Here is a 12,748-nt window from a genome sequence, read left to right as displayed (position 1 = left end):
CTTATACTTGTTTCTTGTCACCGCCAGCAGGGCACTTGGACTGACTCCTGATCTGTACAAGTAAACCATTCAATGTTGTTTTTATTCAGAGACTTTGTTAGAACACTCCCCCCCCCCCCAAACACACACCTTTAGATAAAATGCTGGTCTTTCAGAAAATAAAGGGGTGTGGTGGTGACTTTAACACACAAGCTTATCTGTTGTGATGTTGCACCCGAGAACAAAGGCACTCAGGATTCATAAGCATGACCCTGCTTGCTGGATGAACTTGTAGACAAAAGGCTTGCAGACCTTGGAGGATAGGTTAAGAGGCGGCTGCTCATGAGGAAAGAGAAAACAATTAGTGAAGTCAGAAACCTTTCTGTGATAATAGGGACAGCTGCTGATCAGGAAGGGACATTGACAGATGCAGTACCTGGAATACTTCAAGTTTTGTCCTAGTAGGAATTACTATGTAAAAATGATATTGCCTTCTGGGAATACAGGATGTTAACACAGGCCATATATATAAAGAAAGTATAATAATGTTAGTATTAGATGTAGTTTGGGCTTTAAAGCAGATTATCTAGTCAATTGGATGTTCCTAAACTACATTAATAGATTTTTTTTCAGTGTGGATGAAACATTTATATTAAGAAGTGGTCAATTCAAGTCATAACAATTTAATCAAACACGTCCTATGTAAAATAAATAACCCCAATAACTTGAAAGCCCTTGATCTTGGGGTCCTGCTGTAATTGTTGCAATTGTATTCAATATTGGTGCTCAGTATTATACTGTGTCCTGTGTTCTGGTGCTCAGCAGTGTACAGTGCCCTGTGTTCTGGTGCTCTGCAATGTACAGTGTCCTGTGTTCTGGTGCTCAGTAATATACAGTGTCCTGTGTTCTGGTGCTCAGTATTATACAGTGCCCTGTGTTCTAGTGCTCAGTGTTTTACAGTGTCCTATGTTCTGGTGCTCAGTAATATACAGTGCCCTGTGTTCTGGTGCTCAGCAGTGTACAGTGCCCTGTGTTCTGGTGCTCAGTATTATACAGTGCCCTGTGTTTTGGTGCTCAGCAATGTACAGTGTCCTGTGTTCTGGTGCTCAGTATTATACAGTGCCCAGTGTTCTGGTGCTCAGCAATGTACAGTGCCCTGTGTTCTGTCCTGTTCTCTGGTGCTCAGTAATATACAGGAGGTCATTGCTGGACCAGACAAAGGTATGCATTTAAGGCTAATTATTGAGTAGTATTGATTGTACAGGGAGTGCAACAAACTTCAAAAAGCACCATAAAACTTACTGTGCCACCTAAATTGTTTTGAAGTATAGCAAATGTGAGTTTCATGGCCAGTGTTCTTATACTCAGTGTGGATGAAACATTTAGAGTAAAATTTGTTTAAAAATGATGGTACTGTGTGTACTGCTGTACGATTTCTTAATATGAAGCCCACATTTTACACTTTTTAATTATGCATAGGTGTTAAAATAGAATTGGAAAATTGAAGAAAATGAAAAAAAAATCATTCAGCACATAATCTGTTCTGTCTTAAACTGTGACTAATTAAAGAAAAATGTAATTTCCATAATTTTTTATAATACTCTCCAGCCTTTTCCTATCTTCTAACTGTGACAACATTTTACTGACGCCCACTTGCCTTGCCTGTCAGTCTCTCTTGAAAATCGATTAAATACTCAATGAGCAGAATTACATAACTGTACCCCAGATCATAATTTCAACAGCTGATGCTAAACTAAGAGCCAGGAAGCGTTCACGTCTACATTGCAATAAACAGTTATAGTCAAAACTTTACATACCCAATGGAAATTTCTCAAACAAAGAATTTTAGGTAAAATCCTTTTGTAGCAAATGTTTTGCTTTTCTGGATGAGGAAAAAAACAAGTTACAAGAAATAGATGTCTGCAATTATTTATTTCAGCAATTTTTTTTTAGCAAAATCCAAAAATGCATATTCAAAAGTATTCATACCCTTTGATGTATCGTCTACAAGGTGCTAGAGATTTCAGTATGATAATGCAGAACCTAATTCTAAAAAAGTCTAGAGAATGCTGGATTGTCAGTGAACATTCTCAGAGAGTATAAAAGAGTTAGGCATAGGATGATTGCTGTCATTACCAGTAAGTCAATATGGGAAAAAGTAAAGAGCTATCTGAAGACCTTAGGCAGAAAATTATTTATTGTCAAAGCTGGAGAAGGATACAAGAAGATTTCCAATTTCAACTATTGTTTCTATTATCAAAAAGTACAAGATGGTACTGTCACAATGCTTTTTTTCACCAAGAACAAGTAGAAGAATTGCGAGGAAGGTTAATAACAATCCAAGATTGACACAACACAACAACGATCCAAAGCATACATCATAATCTAAATTGATAAAGAAGAGTACAGTCAAGGTTCCAGAGTGTCCTAGTCAAAGTCCCGATCTAAATCCGATTGAGAATCTTTGTATGAGTTGAGGAAAGCTGTGCACAAGAGAAGTCTTCGGAATTTGAATGAACTGGAACGATTTTGCATTGAAGAGTGGTCAAAAATCACTAAAGAATCATGCCAAAAGCGCAATGACAAATATCCTAATCATTTAAAATAGGTTAGTATTGCTAAAAATTTCATTTTCCTTGTCAGGGTATGAGTGCTTTCGAATTAGCATTTTTGGAGTTTTGTCTGTTGAATGCTTTCTGTTAAGCTTCTTAAAACTGAAGCCTCACAAGATCTCGAAGAGCCTCCTCTGCCTGACAGTGTGTCACTGTGAGTTCATTGGACTGTACGTTTTACACTACGGATCCCCCCCCCCCCCATATCAGTCCTTATTGCCTTGCTATTTTGATTTCGTTCAACTTGTGTTAGTTCATCTGCCATTATTATTTTTTTCATTATGTGATCTCCATTAAGTCCTGTGTCAAACTGTTTGTAATTCTCAGAAAGAACAGAGGCACAGATTACATTATTTCCCATAGGGGCACTTGGTGATGACCTTATTTCACTCGGTAGTTATAAACACTATGCATACATCATTACAGCTAGACTGTAAGAAGTTAAATTTAATCTGTTAGTTAGCACTTAGGTTTTATTTTCAATTATTGATTTATTTTTTACATTGTACATACTGTACATCACAGGTTTGCAAATTTTATATCTCCTGTTTGCCACAAAGGCCTATTGTATCACCCCTTCTGCTCTTCCTAGCACTTAAAGCTTCATGTTAAGTGTAAAAATAAGACAGTACTTTCTATTGTCAAACATGCTGTACAGTAGTCTCACGTTAGTTTTTGCCACCCTTTATGACGCCATGGCCCGCCTTTGGTCCCTGGCTCAAAAAGCACCTAATTGTTTTTTACTGTGCCCCTCCTTACACTGTTTCCTCTGCTGCTATGTGGCATAATAAAGCTGAATATGACGTCCAGCCCAAGTGTACTAGTAAATCGGGTAGTAAATCTACTCTACCCGTTAGAGACCTCTTCTTCGATCAGGTCTTTTAATATCTAGCAAAAATTCTCAATTCTAAAGAGTTTTCTGCTGATCAGGAATATGAAGAAGGTTTCTTGATCCTTATTAACAAAGGGTGTATTTTCTGTTGAAACGTGGCTTTCATTTTATGTACACCAGGTCATTCGTTCATGCCCACACCCTGCGCTTCCCCTCATGGATATCCTGCAAGAGGGCACATGTGATTCATTTGCATTTTAAAACCTGCTAGACCTCAATCAGCATGCTGGCGCAGCATGTTTCCCAATCCATTGGGACTGACAATGGTGGTGGGAACAGGATTCATGATAAATAATGACATATTAATGACTAAGTGTTGATTTTAATTAGTTCACTCTCTGGTACTGAGTGCTGGATTTCAAGTAAATATGTAAATTATGGTGGTGGTGGTGGGAGTCCCATGCAGTTATTGCTAACATTTCCTCTAGTAACTAAACTAAATGAATGTATTTCTTTTTAGGACATTTCTTTTTTTGTGATGCCAAAGTTGTTTAACCTGTAGCAAGAGATAAAACTTGACAACTACAGAAACAGCACAGTAAGCATAACAATTACCAGTCCGCAGTATTGCTGATCAAAATAGATATTTCCGAGTACTCAGCCCTAAGAACCAGAATGATGTGATGCTGGCCAAGATTAAATTAAAAACTACTGAAACAGGATAGAACAGAGTTTCAGGTCTGTGACGATTCAATGGCAGTTAAATAGTGAAGCAAAGCTACAGCTACAGAGAATAACCTGTGGTTTGTGTATCTAGGCTTCTGTTGGTTTTCAATGGTAAATATGTGTTGGTGGTGATTTATTTATTTATTTTTTTCAGTGGTCAATTTATTTATAATTTTTAATAAGGCAGACGACTAACGGCACACCAAATAAAACACCAGTCTTTAAATGGTTAACCATCTACTGTGCACATCTTTGTGATATTTGAAAGACTGGGGGGGGGGGGGGGGGGGGGGGGAGTTTTTGATGCTGGTCAAGTGGTAAACCAGCTATGTGCTGTGCTTGTGATTTCTTAAGATAGTAACATGCATCAGCAAAAGGCAATACATACAGTGTTCAGCACAAAACAAGCTTTGTACTTCATGAGACAGTAGGTAGAATTTGCAGTGTAGGTTTCAAATAAAAATAACGTTTTCAAGCCACTGTAGAGAGCCCATCTGTGCGTTCAGTGTAAATACCTTTTCATATTTTTAATTATTGATGGCGCTCTGTGTTATTGTGCTTGGCTTTCGAGACCCCAGCGGCTCCTGCAGAGCTCACTTCTGTGCTGGAGAGAGAAGGCTCAGGCGATTTGGAACACACTAATCTCCTAGCAACAGTTTAATTGGAAAATCTGCTGTTAGCAGCGGTCCATTAGCAGTTACCTTACAGTACTGTCCTGGACTGTGTACTGTGTGCAAATCCTGTGGTCAGCTATGGAGAATACAGCTCAATCCGTGCTGGTCTCCTCTATCTACTGTAGAAATCAGAAAGGGAGCCAGAGTGCTGTCCAGCCCTGGAGATAAACACAAAGCATGTGCCTGGAGAGCAGCCACTCTGAGAACACCAGAGTATAGATACAATTAGAATCCCCCTCAGGGCTACTTGCAGGGCTGAACCAATGGTATCTACTCTGGGTAAGTCAATCTGCCTTTCTCTTACAGCACAGAAGGCATTGGTTTTTCAGTATTTTTCAATGGTCACGGTCCATTTGTGCGATGTGATATATTTATAATATTTAGTTGCGTGCTGGTTTACCTGTGCAAGAACATGTCATGTGGGGATTGCATTAAATTATCTTGTTAGTTTCAGCGTTACTAAGGATGTTTTTGTCAAAGAAGGGAACTAAATTTTTTTTTTTTTTTTTTTTTTTTGAAGCAAACTAGATACCTTCGACATTATGTTTTTTAAAATGTAATGGATTTACTATCTATGCAAATTGATAAAATAATACAGCAGAGGCAACCAATTTTGAATGTCTTTGCTGAAGCAACACAGCTAATTCAGAATGAAATGCATTCCTGTAAGGAGACTCCCTGTATGTATATTATTAAGTGGGTATGTTTATTATAGTTTTGCAGTTGGTGTCTCTGTATAAGTAAGAGGATTCAGATTTGCTAGATCAGTTTCTTGCTGGATTTTCTTTTAAGTATACTCTGCAACACTGTTGAATTTGCAAATGCACAGCATTGTTAAATATACTCTTCAGACAAGCTCTGCTTTATCTTTCAGCTGTAATGTTTTTGCTGTCTGAAACAAGAGGGTTTACATAAATTATTTGAAGTGTTCTTTTTGTTGTTTTTTTCAATCTATTTATTTATAAATAAATATATATATATATATATATATATATATAGATATATATATAATATATAGATATAATATTATATATATATAGATATATATATTACTAATATATATTTAAATGTGTTTACACTTATAACAAATAAAATAAATTTATTTTATATTATAAATATTTGATATATACAAACAAATAAATGTATCCTATTGCTACCTGGGATATTTTTCATTTCAAATTCATGTTGTGTTATTCATGGAAAAGGCCAGTTGTGGAGTTGATTTAAAGTCAAGAGATCAGTTTAAGTGCCGGGTCTGAATGTGATTTGGTTTCAAAAGAAATGGTTAGATGAACAAGTCTAACAGGATAATTTTTTTTTTTTCAAAATCAGATAGCATTATAATTGGCTAAATATAGATAGCAAATAAGTGTTTCTTGCTGTCCTCTTATGTGTTCTTACCATTCATTTCTAGCCGTGCATCGCATCAATAAGACACTATGGGTTAGTTTTTCAGAGCTTTTTACTCTTAATTGTTATCGGCATTTTTTGTTTTTTTCAGATTTGTTTTAGGCTTGTAATTGGTATTTTGTCCTTTTTAAACAAATACTGCGTGCATGACGAGAAGTAGAAAGAAAAAAAAAAATTTGTGTAATCTAGCCCAATGTTTACTTTCCTTGGTAAACAAAAACAACTCATACTGCACAGTTTCACTGTACTCAAAGTACAGTAACCTGCATGCAATAGTTCACCATCAGAACTCGGACCAGCTAAATCATTGGAATTGCTCAAATACAGGTATATACTGCCATACTGCAAATAGTGGGCTGAATGGCCTTGTCTTGTTCCCAACATTGCTTGTGTTCTTGTTAATACCCATGACAGGCTAGATGCTAGGGTGGTACATTGCAACACCTGAAATTCCTTACAAAATGACTTGGCTTCGTCATTGCAATTAATCACATTACAGAAATGGTTGTGTTCAGGAATATTATGTGCTAGTTTATGAATAGCAGGAAGATGAAAGCAAAATCAAAGGCAGTTTATCAAAAAGAAAAAGGTCATCAAAACTCAGATCTGATTTACCAAAGAGACTTTAGCTTATTTTCATTAGCGCATATTGTGCTGGAACTAATATAATTATGACATATTGTTCTGCAACATAGTCTGTACTTTGATAGCTGGCATGTCTGCATGTTTTGGGATTTCAGATATACAGTAGAATGTGTGCATACAGTTTCATTTTGCATTGCACTGGTTCTGTGCTCACCCTAAAGGTTCACAACGTGTAGAATTTGTGTACGGTCAGAATCGCTCTGAGGTGTAATCTCTGGTAATCCCAACATTGTGCAGGTTTTAGAAATGCATACAATTGAGAGGACCTGATCAAGTCATAATGCGTCTAGAGGTATGAGCTGTGACTTCTGAAAGCAATCTGTTTGGTTGGTTAGGCTGTCGCACGTATACACAGGAAATTGACAAATGTGCTTACACAGGCAGTTGATGGATGTGGTGATAAATGTAGAGTAGGAGTCGAAATTCACATCAGTGTTCTCCATAAATTCCATAGTTGACAAATATTAGAAATAACCATCATAGCGTGTTTTGCCTTGCATCGATTTACCACATTGCTAGAATTTGAATGGAAGTTTCTAAAATGGCAAGTGATGTGTGGGACAGTAGGGATTAACATTAAAAAAAAACAGGATCAACAAAGTGCTGCTTCAGATTTTGAGTCGGAATCGGGGTACAGATGGAGGTGTGCTTCACGCTTTTCAAACACAGGCCCAACTTGCAAGGTACATGTTAAGCATAGTGATCAATGTTTTGTTTTGTTGTGATCCTAGTATTTTCTGTTATGAGGACTGTAATAAACGAAAACCAAGACGGTGAGGTGTTATTTCTTTGTACAATGCTGGATTTTCTAAAACATCTAAAAAAAAAAAAAAAAAAAAAAGACATAAATAAACCACAGTAATGATAATACTTTATGAAAATGTGTCTCTTGTCACTGTATTTATTGTGCAGAAACCATAATACCAGGGATACTTTTTTTTTTTTTTTAAAGTCTACTTTTATACTGTTTCTACCAGGAAAATCTTTTTATGGACTAGATCATGGTAATTAATCAATGCAGAAACACAACAGAGAAACACGCAGAATCTATTATTGTAGATAAAGTAATAAGATATGTTCTAATCCAAGGCTATTATTGTAGCATGGCCAGGTCCTGTTGCAGGTGAGTACCCAGGGTCTGGAAAGTAAGGGGATGATTGTGAGAATGCTATGGAAATTAAAATGGCCAAGTCAAGTACATCAGAAAAATAATTGGAGGGGTATTTTAGCCCCTATTGTGCATTGTTTGACTTTGTACAGTTGTTTTTTTTATACAGTTTTTTTATAACATCATCTCTTTTTTAGGAGATCTTGAAACAAAACTCACAGAGGATACAACGCTTTCAGTATTTTCAGCTTCCTTGTTTATGGTGAATTAGTTATAATTGATCAGTTATTTTTTAAGGCTTATCTTGTATTCATACATGTATTGTGTACTGATATGTATATCTTTTAAAAGTATTTATTCATTGGCACTCAAACAACTGAACGCATCTAATACATTCAGTAAGATTTTCTGTGAATTCAGGCTGTACCGTCTGTCCAATTTGTCTTAATATAGACATTTCTGTGATGATTCATATAGAAAGCAGGTAAAAAAAAAAGGGGGGGGGGGTGTATACAATGCATACTGTTCTATGGTTGATGTTTTCATAGCTGGAATTCCATGGACAGATGATGATAATAAAAACAAATAACTTTAATTGCAATGTGTTTTTTTTTTTTTTTTTTTTTTTAAATAAACAAATTGGATGGTTTTCTGACTTGTTTGAAATAGACTTTAAACTAGATTCCGGTTATGAAGCTCTAAAACACTTTAGAGCCAGCTGTGAGGATCAGCTGCAGAATTATATAATGAGAGAGAGAGGAGAACATTTTAAATAATTTCTTGGTAATACTTTATTAATAATATTTTGTTTGTTTGTTTTTTTCCCCAAAGAAATATCGACAGTATATGACTGGACTTTTGGCACCTCCTTATGGTGTTATGGAAACTGGCCCCAGCAATGACAGTAAGTATGATACTATTAAAGACTTTTACTTTTATTGATCACTGTTAATCAGTGCAGTTCAATACATATTCCTTTTAAAGCATTTAAAGTAACATAAATTAAAATTAAAACCGTTGTGTCCTTGTGAACCAAAACCTTCTTCATAAAGAATTATGTTAAGAACCTACCTACTATTCATTGAGCATACTGTAGATTAGGGGTCACCAACCCTGGTCCTGGAGAGCTACAGGGTCTACTGGTTTTCGTTTCAACCAAGCCCTCTGTTACTTAGTTGCACCAGTTATTGGCTTAATTAGTCAAGATTAACAGGTGTTCCAGATCTTTAGTCGTCGATGATGTAAAGACACCTAGACAACCTGCAGGACTGGGGATGTCCAGGACCAGGGTTGGAGAACCTGCTGTAGGTAATGGACTCTTTGGGATGGAGACAAACACCTTAGAATGTAATGTAAGTACTGTGATGTGCACTGTACTTGCATGTAGTACAGTTTCACTCTGCAAACAGAACAACAAATGTTTAAAAACAACAGGTCAACAGCACAGACAGCGTTATGGTTTGTTGGGCAAAACAAGATGGCGACGTGACCTTATGAGATGGAACTGCAGTTTCCCTCTAGAGTAGTGGTCCTCAAAGTAATTTGGACACGGGCATAAATTCATCTTACTTGGCTGTTTGGGGGCACACTTTCTATTGCATAGGATCTTATCTTAAAAACTGTCTTCCCACAACATGTGTAATATATGTATATATTAAGAGTTATTCTTGGCTTACTCTAATAAGACCAACCTCAGGCAGTAATTGTGCATGCTGCGCATATTCGTTAAATAATTTATGTAAAATATGCAATGCAAATATTTTTAAAAAGCATGTTTACACAGATAACCATGAATAAACTAAAATAAGAGGATAGGTAGCGTCTCGCTTTGTTTCAATTTGGCAAATTTGTCAGCACTACTCCGCTTTAAAGATCGCTCATCTCCAGTACAGTTATTCAGAGAAAGTGGATTCGTAACTAAATCTACTACGGTATTTCTCCTGTCTGGTGAAATTAAAATATATCTATAGAGAAAATTAAATTCTAAATACTGAAATGTATTATTTTTTGCTAGCAGTCGACGAAATTCAGTGCTTACCCGGCATATTAGCACCCCTCTGCTCACGAATGATTGGACAGCTGTCAGATCTTTCACTTTCCCATTGGCTATTCACTCGCCTTCAATTTTCAAGCAGAATATCGTGAACAGCCTCTGCTTACTTATGATTGACAGCTGCGTAAAACTTGGCAGATATTTGACTCTCTTATTGGTTAAACTTACTGTCAGTACCTGCAACTGAAACAGACACAGTTTATCCCACCCAGCTAACATATGGTTGGGCTACCACAGAGAAAATGCAGATATTCAATTGGTTGATCATATTGCAGAAAAAAAAATCTGTCGAGTACGTACAACAGCATAAGGGAGCAGCACTGTCAACAGACTGCTGTGACGCTTTTGTTGGAAAACGTGTTTAAAGCTTTATAATTATTTTCCCACACTACGACCTGCCAGAAATGTGTTCATTACCCGTAATTTAAGAACAGCTGCCGTGGGCACGATGGCCTGGCTTCGCAGGCACAAATTTGCACGCGGGCACCACTTTGAGGACCACTGGTCTAGGCAAATGGAAACAGCTTGCATGCGGGTATATTGCTGGCACAATTGAGAGAATGTAGCTTTAAATTTATTGTTGCAAAAAAGTTATTTCATAAATCTTACCTGTTTTGCACTTCCATATGCAAAGACGGTCTCAAATGTACAGTTTTGAAAGCAAAACATACGTGTGACTGACACTGCCTTGAAAGAGAGAGATGTGTCTTTAATCTATCAGTATTACAGTGTACCCTGTTAGGGATGGCATTGTAGTAGCAGTTGATTCAGTCGTATGTGGGACAGCCCATTTACACAAGTAAATACTAAGTATTGTATTTTTGATCCATCCCAGACTTGTCAAAAACTTGATGTCTAAATTGGAGTTCCTAATCCATTTGCCTTTTATTTTTTCATAAACGTCATATTTGTGTAAGAATAGCGTATACAACAACAATGTTGTGTTTTAATACAGTATTAACTATATGTTGAACAAAGATGCAGCGCATTCTGTTTTTAACAAACAGAGGATTGATGAGTGTTTACAGTATTGGGACTATCTTTTTGTAATACCAGTGAGGGTAATGGAATAAACATGATGGATTGTGTTGTGTGTTTCTCATTCATTCAGGAATGCCTGACAAGGAGAATATGAGTAACAACTCCTTATGCTCAGTCTCTAAACATTCAAACAAGGTAGGGGCTCGTGTTTCTGTTTGATATATGAATAAGGTTATATTTCCATAATGTGTTTTTTGTTTTTTTCAAATGAAGCTTGTTCCTCTATAAATCTGTGTAGTTAAACTAAATCTGGGTAATCTGTTAATCTTTGCAATAAATTTTATGTCAAGCCGGTGTTTGTAAGTTCAAATAAAGTTTAAATAAAGTGGGACAGATTTGTGTGCATGTCTTGGTTCAAGTTCTGCTAAACAAGCTACATGTAAACTTCTTAACGTCATCCACATCCGCCTCTTGATTTTGCTTCCTAAGACACGGGACAATCAGCTGCTTGTTTAACCTTTACTAAATATAAAGAGAGGCTGTTTCTTTTATAGTATTTCCTGTCCCACCTTACAAGTAACACATATTTCCTTAACCTTTTTAAGCAGACAAAAATACCCTTTCTGTCACGGGATCAGAGCATCCTGTAAAATCTACAAAATGCTTTGTCTTGACTTTACACTTACAAACAACTGGAGAAGGTATTCTCTAGCAAAAGCACTTAGTATTTCAAAGCATCAATGCATATGATGTTTTCTGGCATAATATAATGAATTATATATATATATATATATATATATATATATATATATATATATATATATATATATATATATATATATATATATATATAATTTTTTTTTTTTTTTCATGGTTAATATTCATTTAGGATTTTAGACCATGTTATTTCTTGGAAGCAGTTTAGTTTTTAATGTGTTTTAACTTGCATTTGGATAGATTCATTGCTGTCTCTGAAAACCCCATTAAGTTCTAATTTCTTTTGGTTGATAACAAAATAAAAAAACACTGTTTCTTCTCAAAGCCACTTTCATCTGGAGAATGGACCTGTGTGATCCAAAAAACAGACCATATTTTAAACTACATTTAGTAACCATTGCACTTGAATCAGCCATTTGCCTGAGGAGACAAAACAGTAATTATTTTAAATGGATTTCCATGTTTCCACAATGCAAGTGACTGTTAGACATCCTGAGTTTGAAGGTGCAGTTGATGTTTTGTGCTACTGTCTGTGGGTGGCATATATTCCATAATGTTATTCTTTCCTTCTTGCACACTGTAATTCCTATTCATAAATCCCATAGCGACAGATGGTTTTAAACAAAATATTTATGAATAGAGCCCTCTCTGCAATTAAAAGGTTATGCTTTGTGTGATGAATAGAATAATTCCAGTACCGAAAGTTGTAATGCATTACATGCTGTTTTCTGCATGGTTTGGGGTGTTGGCCAAGGTAAACACCACAGCAGCGGAAAAACATGATAACTGTAGCTGATGAATGGGACATGTAAATCAATACAGGAAGCTGCAGAGTTCTAAGACTGACAGAGCTGTTAAACAGCAGCTGCAGATTGTTTAATGCCTGGTCATGGTCACAGGCAGGAGGAGGGTATGAGTACATATATACACACATAATAGTCAATTTTACCTGTCATTTATTAACTGTTTACTCCATCTCATGCAGATGTTGGGTGAAGAAAGCTCAGATGG

At 36.2% G+C, this 12,748-nt stretch overlaps 1 protein-coding gene across 1 annotated transcript in view; it reads left to right on the top strand.

Annotated features, from left to right (window-relative positions):
• LOC121321946 (rap guanine nucleotide exchange factor 4-like) overlaps positions 1–12,748 on the top strand; it is a 45,223-nt gene that overhangs the window by 18,800 nt on the left and 13,675 nt on the right. The window contains 2 exon segments of the mRNA XM_041261335.1: positions 8,818–8,890; positions 11,151–11,215. Of these exon segments, the coding sequence (XP_041117269.1) occupies positions 8,818–8,890; positions 11,151–11,215 (138 nt within the window).

This window comes from Polyodon spathula, chromosome 10 (genome assembly GCF_017654505.1).
Source record: "Polyodon spathula isolate WHYD16114869_AA chromosome 10, ASM1765450v1, whole genome shotgun sequence".
Taxonomy (NCBI): domain Eukaryota; kingdom Metazoa; phylum Chordata; class Actinopteri; order Acipenseriformes; family Polyodontidae; genus Polyodon; species Polyodon spathula.
Note: the sequence above shows the minus strand (reverse complement) of the source record. Positions and strands in the feature narration are given on the sequence as shown.